General features: G+C 40.3%; 1 protein-coding gene across 20 annotated transcripts in view; it reads left to right on the top strand.

Moving 5' to 3' along the window:
- The window catches only part of dlg1b (discs large MAGUK scaffold protein 1b), a 242,222-nt gene that overhangs the window by 117,589 nt on the left and 112,564 nt on the right, over window positions 1-12,069 (top strand). For 9 of the 20 annotated variants that reach the window (XM_020467259.2, XM_020467267.2, XM_020467264.2 and 6 more), the window contains exons 6-8: window positions 2,115-2,216; window positions 2,780-2,833; window positions 10,123-10,173. In XM_020467259.2, the coding sequence (XP_020322848.1) occupies window positions 2,115-2,216; window positions 2,780-2,833; window positions 10,123-10,173 (207 nt within the window). The remainder of the gene's footprint in view (window positions 1-2,114; window positions 2,217-2,779; window positions 2,834-10,122; window positions 10,174-12,069) is intronic. The other 11 variants (XM_020467274.2, XM_020467273.2, XM_020467272.2 and 8 more) reach the window with 2 other exon arrangements.

Below are 12,069 nucleotides of genomic sequence, written 5' to 3'. Positions count from 1 at the left end.
AGCATAACGCAACGGACAAAAAATATTACCCGAAAATATTCATATTCATGAAATCACAAGTGAAATATATTGAAATACAGCTTAGCCTTTTGTTAATCACCCTGTCATCTCAGATTTTGATGCTTTACAGCCAAAGCAAGACGAGCATTTGTGTAAGTTTATCAATAGCCTAGCATAGCATTATGCCTAGCTAGCAGCAGGCAGCTTGGTCACGAAAATCAGAAAAGCAATCACGTTAAATCGTTTACCTTTGAGCTTCGGATGTTTTCACTCACGAGACTCCCAGTTAGACAGCAAATGTTCATTTTGTCCCATAAAGATTATTTTTATAGCCGAAACACCTCCGTTTGTACTTCACGTTTGGTTGAGAAATCCACCGGAAACTGCGGTCACGACAATGCAGAAAAAATATTCCAAATTAGATCCATAATATCGACAGAAACATGGCAAACTTTTTTTATAATCGATCCTCAAGGTGTTTTTCAAATACAGTGGATGAAAATTACAGGCCTCTCATCTTAAGTGGGAGAACTTGCACAATTGGTGGCTGACTAAATACTTTTTTGCCCCACTGTATCTTTCCGATAATATATCAACCGGGACAGGTGGCTTCTTAGTAGGAAAGAGAGAAACAATGGCCGCATTTGTCTTTTACGCACAAAACACTCAGAGCCTCCAGCTGACCACTGACGCAATGTTGTCGTTCAGGCTCATTTTTCAAAATAAAAGCCTGAAACTATGTATTGTGACACTAGACACATTAGGGAAGCCATAGAAAAAGGAATCTGGTTAATATCCCTTTCACTGCTCAATAGGGACGCATAGGAACGCAGAGCTTTCTAAACAGAGTCCCTTCCTAATTGGATTTTTCTCAGGCTTTCGCCTGCAATATCAGTTCTGTTATACTCAGACAATATTTTTACAGTTTTGGAATCTTTAGTGTTTTCTATCCTAAGCTGTCAATTATATGCATATTCTAGCATCTTGTCCTGACAAAATAGCCCGTTTACTTTGGGAACGTTATTTTTCCAAAAATGAAAAATAGTGCCCCCTAGTTTCAAGAGGTTAAAAAGGGATTGCCATAGAAAACTAATGGAAAACAGATTGAGCTAAAACAAAACAAATGTCCCTGGATGGATTGTGCTTGGGGTTTCTCCTGCCAAATCAGTTCTTTTATACTCACAGACATTATTCAAACAGTTTAAGAAACTTCAGTGTTTTGTATCCAAATCTACTAATAACTGCATATCCTAGCTTCTGGGCCTGAGTAGCAGGCAGTTTACTTTGGGCACGCTTTTCATCCAGATGTGAAAATACTGACCCCTAGGAGGACACTGTTTGGCCTTTCGCTGACATGGATAACGGGGCATCTGTGTGTATTGATTACTGCATTGTTGGCTTTGGAGCTCGTAAGAAAGACAGTTCACTGTACTTGTGCATGTGACATTAAAACTTGAAACTGAAACTTGGATGCGTTCACTGCAGAGGAACTACTACATAACGTGACAGGATTTCTCTTCTGAGAACGATGCATTGAGAGACACATTGTGTATGCTAGTTAACTCCACAATAATTTTAATCATATGCTCTGTGCCCCGCTTGGGATGAATGCTACAGCTTCTGTAAGAATCACAATCAAACCAGGCAACATCACAATCAAATTTGGCATAATTTATATTTCAGCATGCACTGTACTATGCCTGTGGAGTTCTTTAACCACTAAAAGCACCCCTCACAAAGTGAGAGGTTTTATGGGTTAATATTGCATTTAGCTACATTTGGAGATTGACATTTCTATATTTTTCAATAAGCACGAAACGGGCATCTGTTGAGGCCCAACCCCCCACTGTGCCTCATTGTCCCATTGGGATTTGGAGATTGTGTACATACACACACACCTCCGTCCTTTCATCCTCCCTCCCACATCCACATTCCCTTGGGCTGCATCCCAAATGACACCCTATTCCCTTTTTAGTTCACTTCTTTTAAACCGAATCCTGATTAAAAGTATTGCACTTTGTAGGGAATATGGTGCCATTAGGGAAGCAGCCTATGGTATTCGTCTGTGTTGCACTGTTTTTCTGACCTCTGACCCATCCCCTGCTATTGTTTAGCAGACAGATGCCGCCCCGCCTTCCTCTCCCATAATCCCCGTGATCCCAATCTCACCCATCCCAGCTGAGACCGCTCCTGTCATCCTTCCTCCGACGTCACAGGTTTTTTTCTCCCTTTTTTTTCTTCCACAAGCACCCATCATTTATTTTTCTGTAGTTGGTCATTTTGTGTTGTATATGTTTTTTTAAAATCCCGGCCATTCCATTGTTTGCTTTGATGGAGTTAGGAGATTACAGTGAGAACAAGTGAGTGAGGGAGAAAGACGCATACAGAGCGAGCGAGAGATGGATTGTTCCACACTTTCCCCTTTTGACTCTAAACAACCCATGTTCGTGCCAGGGGGGGGGGGGGCTTTATGCTTCAGCATTGCATATTCCGCAGTGTAAAATGCAATGTACGTATGCTCCTTTGCCCTAGTAATCTCTGATGAAAGCCAGTCGCTATCCTTTTTTACTCATTTTTTTCTGTAGCAACATGAGGAGAGTAAGTGACTGATGCCTCCTCTTTCTGTATGGTGGTTATGGACGTTACATTTTATTTTATTGTACATTTGTATGTGAATTTACATTGTATCCCCAAGTGTAATGGAAATGGCAGATTTTTGGGAAATGTCTCGGGACATGGAATCCTGAGGTCCTAAGGTCTTTTTTCCCCCTCTTTTTAGGCGAACCCTCCCCCTGTCGTGGTTAATACAGACAGTTTGGACACGCCTCCATATGTAAGTTTAACCCTTTTTAATGAAATACATAATTATATTATTTTGTGATGTAAGTCTTCACCACCATGTCTGGGTTGTCTGTTGGATACTTCTAATAATGGTGGTGATGTAGTTAACTATCATTCAAAATCCCCCAAAAGGTCTGTTTTGATACTCTTCCCTGAGGTTACAGAGAACAAAACAATAAGGATTTTGATTAAATAAGGTGTTGAAATTTGACACGAGGCATAATCACATGCTTTTAAGCGTTAATTAGGTTCTTGTGTTACTGTATCATGCAATAATGCTAATATAATTTTGTAATCTAAAATTGAATGCTGTTTGAAATTATGGTTTGTGTGTGTGTCAATATGTGTACACACGTACACGTATATACACTGAGTATACCAAACATTAGGAACACCTTCCTAATATTGAGTTCCACATATACACAATCCATGTCTCAAGGCTTAAAAATCCTTCTTTAACCTGTCTCCACCCCTTAATATCTACTGATTGAAGTAGATTTAACAAGTGACATCAATAAGGGATCATAGCTTTTACCTGGATTCTCCTGGTCAGTCAATGTCATGGAAATAGCCTACACACACACACACACATACTCCTGTGTGTATGCGCGTGTTTGTCGGTACTGTACGTGTGTGTGGACGGCAATCAAATCTGCTCACAACGCAATTGCACTATGACAGCACCGGGGCACACATCCCCCTCCTGACCACAACTTACCAGTTCATTTTGATTGTTCATCTCCCGAGTCTGAAGCAGAGGTCAGCGGTTAAGGCTCTCCATTAATCGGGCCACTCAAGATGGTGGTGATTTCATCACTTTCCAAACATGCAGAGTTTTCATTTCGGGGAGAAACAAAAGCATCATACTGTAAAAGTAGAAAATAAAAGAAACGTACAGTAGCCACCTGACATACCACCTTGTTGCCCTTCTAACTGGGTTGTGATTAGTAGGGCACACCATAGAAAAAAGTTTTGAAATGGAAAATAAAAAATCAGTGTTTCTTATTGGATAGGTCCAGATAGTCCTTCCCTGTTTGTCCCTTATCTTCCCTTTGGAGACAAATGAACACGACCCAGTTCAATCTGGCCTCCATCAGAGTTATGGAATGGAGCTACCTACTGTATTGTAGGTCTTTAATAACACATTTAGCTCAAATTTAGATAATCAAAAAATATATGTTTTATTGTGTGAATTTACTCTTTACTACATACAATGAAGCTAACTTTGGGCTGTAATTGCCTGCACTACAATTGAAAGAAGCATGGTGATCTGTGTGTTGATATTTAATCTCATTCATATCAGCAAATAGTACAGTATATCACAAAAAAAGTCACAAAAAATATCCCAATTTCTCCATATAAATGTTAAGAAAGAGAACCATGAGCCTAGACTAAAGCAGCTCTTGTGTGCCATTGTTCCTCAGTACTGCTGGGAAGAAAGCTAGTTGCGGTCCATTGTGTTAGCATCCCAGGCCCTGACATAATTTAAAAAGTAATTTTGGATTGACCTATGTAGATGGTTTCAAATACATGCAACTTAAAAGTTACATATCACGAAATGTTGATGATACATTTTTTCTTTAAACAGAGCAACCTTCATGGAATCTTATTTGAGTCCGAAAGGGTGTTCATATGATAAGGAAGATATACAAAACCTTGCAGAGTATATCCAACTGACAAAAAATATAAACTATTGGAACCAAGACTTAAAAGGAACTGATGTTGCCATAAAATCGAGGGGAAGTTGGAGCATAACTAACAAAATTAGTTTATGAAAATGTACGCTTAATCCAGTATAAACTAATGTATAGAATTTATTATACAGGAGACATAATTCACAAATTCTACAGCACAATGGCTGAATCATGTCAAGTTTAGAATGACTCAATAATCCATGCTTTCTGGGAATGCTATGAAGTCCGGTAGTTGTGGGTCGAAGCTAGAAAGTTGGCTGTCAGAAGTATTACAATGTAAACTTTTAATCTGTCTGTCTGCATATTTCAAGACATGGCATATGGCGGTGTAGTGAGATACCCAATGGGCTTGATGATTCTCTTCTCATCACTCATCTTGACAAAAATTTTATAAAAACTTGGAAATCATTAACACAATCTCAAAATCTAAGGATTTATTATTGAAATAGCATGGGCGATCATGGAAAGACAAATTGATGCAAATGGCAAACTAATGCAGACACTAGGGATGGGGGTGTGAGCATGCAGGTCTGGGCAGATGGGATGTTTGAGTCTAAGTTGTTGTTCGTTTGTATAAGTTTGTATATATCTAAAAAATATATACTGAAAAAAAATATAAACACAACATGCAACAATTTCACAGATTTTACTGAGTTACAGTTCATTTAAGGAAATCAGTCAAATTGAAATACATTCATTAGGCGCTAATCTATGGATTGCATGACTGGGAATACAGATATGCAAGGAACCAGGAACTGGAACATGCTGTTATACATGTCGATCCAAGGCATCCCAAACATGCTCAATGGGTGACATGTCTGGTGAGTATGCAGGCCATGGAATAAGTTGGACATTTACAGATTCCAGGAATTGTGTACAGATCCTTGCAACATGGGGCTGTGCATTATCATGCTGAAACATGAGTTAATGGCGGCGGATGAATGGCAGAATAATGGGCCGCTGGATCTCGTCTCGGTATATCTGTGCATTCAAATTGCCTTCAATAAAATGCTATTTTGTTTGTTGTCCGTAGCTTGTGCCTAACCTTACCATAATTCCACCACCACCATCGGGCAATCTGTTCACAATGTTGACATCAGCAAGTTTCTCATCCACACAACGCCATACACGTGGTCTGCGGTTGTGAGGCCAGTTGGACATGCTGTCAAATTCTCTAAAACGATGTTGGAGGCAGCTTGTGCTAGAGGAATGAACATTCAATTGTCTGGCAACAGCTCTGGTGGGCATTCCTACAGTCAGCATGCCAATTGCATGCTCCCTCAACACTTGACGTCTGTGACACTGTGTTGACAAAACTACACATTTTAGTGGCCCTTTATTGTCCCCAGCACAAGGTGCACCTGTGTAATGTTCATGCCATTTAATCAGCTTCTTGATATGCCACACCTGTCAGGTGTATGGATTATTTCTTGGCAAAGGAGAAATGTTCACTAACAGGAATGTAAATAAATGTGTGCACAAAATTGGAGAGAAATACGTTTTTTGTGCTTATGGAACATTTCTGGGGTCTTTTATTTCATCTCATAAAACCTGTTGCGTATATTTTTGTGTAGTTTTCTAAAAAAAAGTAATAGAATGCATCGTCGACTCACCGAACTCTCACTCAGGCAGATCTCTATGCACAGTAACATTAGAGTGCGAAGAGGCAGCGTTCAAAGCCGTTGGCACCCTATTTAGTGCAGTACTTTTGGTCAAAGGTAGTGCACTATACAGGGAATAGGGTGCCATTTGGGACGCAGGGTAGGCAATTCCAGGACAAACAGTTACTTCAATTATTTATATACACATTAGCTCAGACGTGCAGTTTTCCCCCTTATGTTCAGTATTTAGCACAATCCACTTGAATGTTTCAGTAGTTTGAAACAAGCACCTAGACTGTCCTCCCAACCTCTTATGTCACCTCATGAATTAAAATGTGTGATTGTGTTCAGATTTTAAAAACACAGACAAAAAAGCTTCAGAGCGCAAATTGACTGCAGAATGGGGCCTTCTATCTTATACTTTTCTGACCAGGGTCAGCGCACTCTCAAATACTCTCCATCATTGTAAGCCTGCCACACACACATTGTACGATACATTGATTAAACAAATAATGGGTGTGAGATTGTCACAACCTGACTCGTTGGAAGTGACAAAGAGCTCTTATAGGACCAGGGCACAAATAATAATCAATAATTTTGCTCTTTATTTAGCCATCTTACATATAAAACCTTATTTGTTCATCGAAAATGGTGAATAACTCAACATAGGTTAATGAGAAGGGTGTGCTTGAAAGGATGTAATAACTCTGCAATGTTGGGTTGTATTGGAGAGAGTCTGTCTTAAATAATTTTCCACACACAGCCTGTATTTAGTTTTCTTGCTAGTGAGGACAGAGAATCCACTCTCACATAGGTACGTGGTTGCAAAGGGCATCAGTCTCTTAACAGCTCAATTTGCCAAGGCAGGATACTCTGAGCGCAGCCCAATCCAGACATCTGGCAGTAGCTTCTGAAAAGATTCAATTTTCACAGAACCGCTTGTTGCAATTTTGATGAGGCTCTCTTGTTCAGATATCAGTAAGTGGACTGGAGGCAGGGAATGAAAGGGATAACAAATCCAGCTGTTTGTGTTAGCCGTTTCGGGAAAGTACCTGCGTAATTTCAAACCCAACTCACTCAGGTGCTTCGATATATCACATTTGACATTGTCCGTAAGCTTGAGTTCATTTTCACACGAATAAAATTATACAATGATGGAAAGACTTGGGTGTTGTCCTTGTTAATGCAGACAGAGAACTCCAACTTCTAATCATAGCCTCAATTTTGTTCCGCACATTGAATATAGTTGCCCCTTGATAACCTGCACACTTCTGTATGTTGTAAAAGCATTACATAGTTGCAGCCCATATCATTTCATAATGCAGAAAATACACATGAGTTCAGGGGGCCTTGCTTTAACAAAGTTAACCATTTTCACTGTAGTGCCCAAAACGTCTTTCAAGCCTCTCGATTAGTGCTGCAGTGTACCCAAGTAGCGTCGGGAGCACTACTCCCTGTCAGGGGATACCAACACATCTTAACCACCAATGTTCATTTGATGTCACAAAGCTGTCCAGTACTTAAGACATATTGCCTCCTGTTTTCCTGGTTTCCAGTGGTTTGCAGATTGACCCCCCATAAACGTAACAGACATATGCTGTGCCAGGCCCGCCACATCTGTTGACTTATCCAGCTGTAACGCATAGATTTCACTGGCTTGTATGTGAAGCAGTACTTGTTTCAAAACATCTCCTGCCATGTCACTGATGCGTTGTGAAACGGTGTTGTTTGATGAAGGCATTGTCTGTTTATATTTTTTGCCTATTCCCCCAGCATTGTCCCAGCCATGTCTGCGGCAGCAAGAAGAATTAAGTCCTCCACAATAGTATGGGGCTTGCCTGTCCTAGCAACTCGGTAGCTCACGCTTCTAGCCCCTTCTTATTAATGATATCTGTTGCTTTTATACATGTTTTAATACTTGAACATCGTCTTAATTCTCGCTCAAAAAAACTCCTGTGGCATATTTTTCAAATTGGCATGTTTTGTTTCTAAATGTCTGCGCAAGAGTGAAGGTTTCATCGAATTGTGAGATAGTACTTTTGCACATATAACACCGTGGATGAGGAAAGGCACTACTCCCAATATAAGGGAACCCCAAATCAATTTAGTTCTCATCATATTTGAGCCTCTTCGATGGTCCAACGTCCCTGTCTGTTGTTCGGTGCTTTCCCAGGTAAGGGGGCAGTAGCTCTTCGGCTGCATCAGTTCACAACTGTCAGTGTCCATGATAGGTGGACTAACAACAAATGTATAATTACTGATGCTTGCATGGATGTGCTCGTGGAAGAAGAACAACTTGTGTCATCGACAGGTGCAGGTGTAGTACTGCTGGTACTACAGTAGCAGTACTACCAGTAGAGCTGGTATGTGTCTCTATGGATGGCCTTACTTTTTTTAACCATTAATCAAGTTTTGAGAAAATGGAATGAGCAGCAGCTACGTTTGGCTACATACGGCTACAGCTACGTTAGTTGAATTCCCACGAGAGAGTAATGGTTACTGTAAAGATTCTTAGGTCTTGCAGAAATCTGTGTTGGAATATTCCTGATTTCCTACCTATTCACTTCTGATTCTGGGGAAAGTTACTGGAATATTGCCACCCTAATAAATCACTTTATGCACTGTCTTCTTGATTTCGTAAATCTTAATTATAGGGTCTCTATGGGACATACCAGCAAGTCTAACGAAAGCTTACCCTTTGAACCCAAAGTCAGTTAAGGAAATGCTGTTGCTCGAGGTACTTTGCTGGATGGAATCCTATTTTTCATGTGAATAAAGTACTTCACATAGGTCCATATATATGTGTAAAATGGCATAAATAGCTACTAATATGCACACTTATTATACACGGATGAATACTGTATCTAATATTATCTAATTATGTATGTTACTGGATGCACAGCATGGATGAATACATGTGTGTGTGTGTGTGAGAAGCTCAGGGGGGATAGCTGAACAGTGGGAGTGGACAGGAAATGGCTTTGGAAATACTATTGACACTGTTGTCCATTTGGTTGAATGGAAATTATTCTGCCTAAACATGATATTTAGCTACGTAGTTCCACAGACTCCAGAAGCTTTTCTTGATCAGTTCCAAAGACTACTAGGGACTGTAATTTCAATTTCCGATGCCTTTTTTACATGTATTTTCCCCTTCAGCATATCAGTTAAGTCAATTTAAACTAAACCACATTCGTTCTAGCTGTTTGTGACTTAGGGGTACACTTACAGAGTACAGGTTGACAAGCTCAGTTAAGACCTTACCGATACAGTTATGTGCCTCGCCAAGAGCACAACACACAGTATTCCCCACACGTTTACCACTATCAATGTATCCCGCCTGTTTACCAGTCCACTCATCTGACTGGGTAGCAGGAGTCAATACAGCCAGTTGTGGTCTTGGTGTTTTTGAGATGGTGTAGGGTGAAATTGTACAATAGATGCTGGTCTTGGGTCAGGTTTGCATTTTCTCCCAAAATATGGTTAGGATTGGGGGTGAGGAAGCTGATCCTAGATCTGTACCTAGCAGAAACTTCACCCTGGAGCGTTTGAGATGGACTTATACATGGCGGTCGGGCTGTGCAGGTCACGCAGCAGACTACTATAGCATTCTGAAATACTTAAACATCTGGTGCACTGTGCAGCCCGACTGGACTAAAGCACAGGTGAGGTAACATCAAATGTTGCAGATATTTCGGTGGTCGAGCTCGAGTGCATCTCACTTGAATTGTGGTACGGAAGAGGAAAGGCTTTTGTCACATCTTTTTTTTTTTTACATTCCCCTTCAACATACAGTACCTTTTTATGAGGACATAAAAGTTTTGACTTTAAACACAAACAGGTTCCAAAAGGGCTCAGTTTGGTAGAGGAAATATCTTGTTCTGAAAGATGTGAAACCTTCATTGCGCTGCATTGACTCACTAGTAGTCACTAGTAGCTAACAAACTTCAGCAGCTAAAATGTGTCATTCCCTCTCCCCCTTCCAGGTAAACGGAACAGAAGCGGATTATGACTATGAGGAGATCACGCTCGAACGGGTAAGGGGACTGTCTCTTTCTTTAAAAAAAATGTTTTAATTCACAACTGTTGCTTCCTAAATGGCTCTATGGGCCCAGGTCAAAAGTATTGCACTATATAGGGAATAGGGTGCCATTTGGCAATCACCCACATTCTTTGCACAGCAACACAGGACCTCTTCTGTCACTATATTGAAGTGGTTCAGTACAAGATACATACAGTAAAGTACTTTTAAGTACTCACAATGGAAGTAGTACAGTCCTTTTGATTGTATTAGAAAGTAGTGTGTGTGTAATGTTCATGTCTGACATGGTATGCCCTCCAAATTCGTGGTGGGGGGGTGGGATCTTACACTTTGAGGGCCGTTGTGGGTGCAGGCATTTGCTTCGGCCAAGCAATAAGACTACATTTTACAAATCAGTCTTTATTGTAGACTATGATTGAGGATATGGTCAAATCAGGTGCGTTTTTGCTTGCCCGAAGAAAAGGCCTGCACCCACGCTGGCCCTCAAAGGGTACAGTTTGCATATGTCTCGTATTATACACACTAACAGCTAGCACTGTGGCGTTCATGAAATGTTGTCAAGCAAATAACTGCAGGTCTCACGATAATTTACCGTTAATGAACATAAACACATTTAGCATCTCCTGGCTTCCTCACAGAGCCTACAAGCCACTGATACAGACCTTTGGAACATTCACATTTAAAAAAAAGTTTAAGTCCATTTATTATAACCTACACCACCTACACAATAAATCCATTATTTATTTTAAACAGGTCTAAACAAACAGGATATGAAGAAAATGTAGTCTATTTCAGAAGAACAGAATAGCATACAAGTTGTCCTTTTGTTAGGCCCTGATCTGGCTATGCCATCTGGCTGTGGGCTACACTAGTTAATTTAGCAGACAAGATTTACTTAGAAGTCGGTGTCATTATTTTATAGTATGAAGAATACAATTGGACATAGCTGAATAATATTGAAAGGATATTTTCTCTAACAATTTGAGGGAGTGCGCACATGCGGCTATTTTGTGTTGAGCGCTTAACAAAGACACAGGTACTCCGATGTGCTTAATTTAGAGGTATTAACGTAACTTTATTTGTGATATAAATGTTGGGCTATATGTTTTGATTTTTAATACATTCTAAGGCTGCATGATGCAACTAACGAGGATTTGAAAAAATGTGATGAACGACATGATCTCTGCTTTGTTTTTTGGGCAGGCTGTACCCACTTCATCAGTCTCTCACTCACAATTTGACAAGCACTTGACAATGCCTCAAATATCCCGGCTGCATCCCCTTTGTGTGGCCGTAATACCCCATAAAAAAATCCATGTATTTTGCGGAAAGTGACTGTTGTGCCCTTATAATAATTATAATTCCCTTCTCCCGGCTGCATTCCAAAGCACCTTTCACTCACATGGCTCTCCGTCACGTGATAGGGTCTTTCTCACAGGCTACAAGTGAAGATGGACACATCGGGGACACAACTGTGCACGTACTTATACAATTCCGAGGCGCATATTGAAGATATTAGAAGAACTGTCCACAATTACTTTTCAAGAGTAACAAGATGAGTTGATCGAACGAACAGCAAAAGCGCTAGCCTATGTCAATCTACTATCCCCATAGTACAAAAGTTGACCTACTCTATTCTGTGCGAGAAATACATATTTGAAACATAGTGTAGGACAGTTGTGGGATGCGATAGATTCCAAATGAATACCTCCACTAGCATCAAAAAACGTGTTTTAAGCAATGAGCCTGACGCAAGAGATGAGAACGCTTAGCTTAAAATATCGATAAACTATTAGGCTATTTCTTCGAATAAAGGCAGGCAGAAGCTACAAGCGCGAATGTTCTGTTAGCAGGACAACACCATTCTCAAAAGTGGCCACAAATGTGATTA

Source organism: Oncorhynchus kisutch, linkage group LG30 (genome assembly GCF_002021735.2).
Source record: "Oncorhynchus kisutch isolate 150728-3 linkage group LG30, Okis_V2, whole genome shotgun sequence".
NCBI classification, from domain to species: Eukaryota; Metazoa; Chordata; class Actinopteri; order Salmoniformes; family Salmonidae; genus Oncorhynchus; species Oncorhynchus kisutch.
Note: the sequence above shows the minus strand (reverse complement) of the source record. Positions and strands in the feature narration are given on the sequence as shown.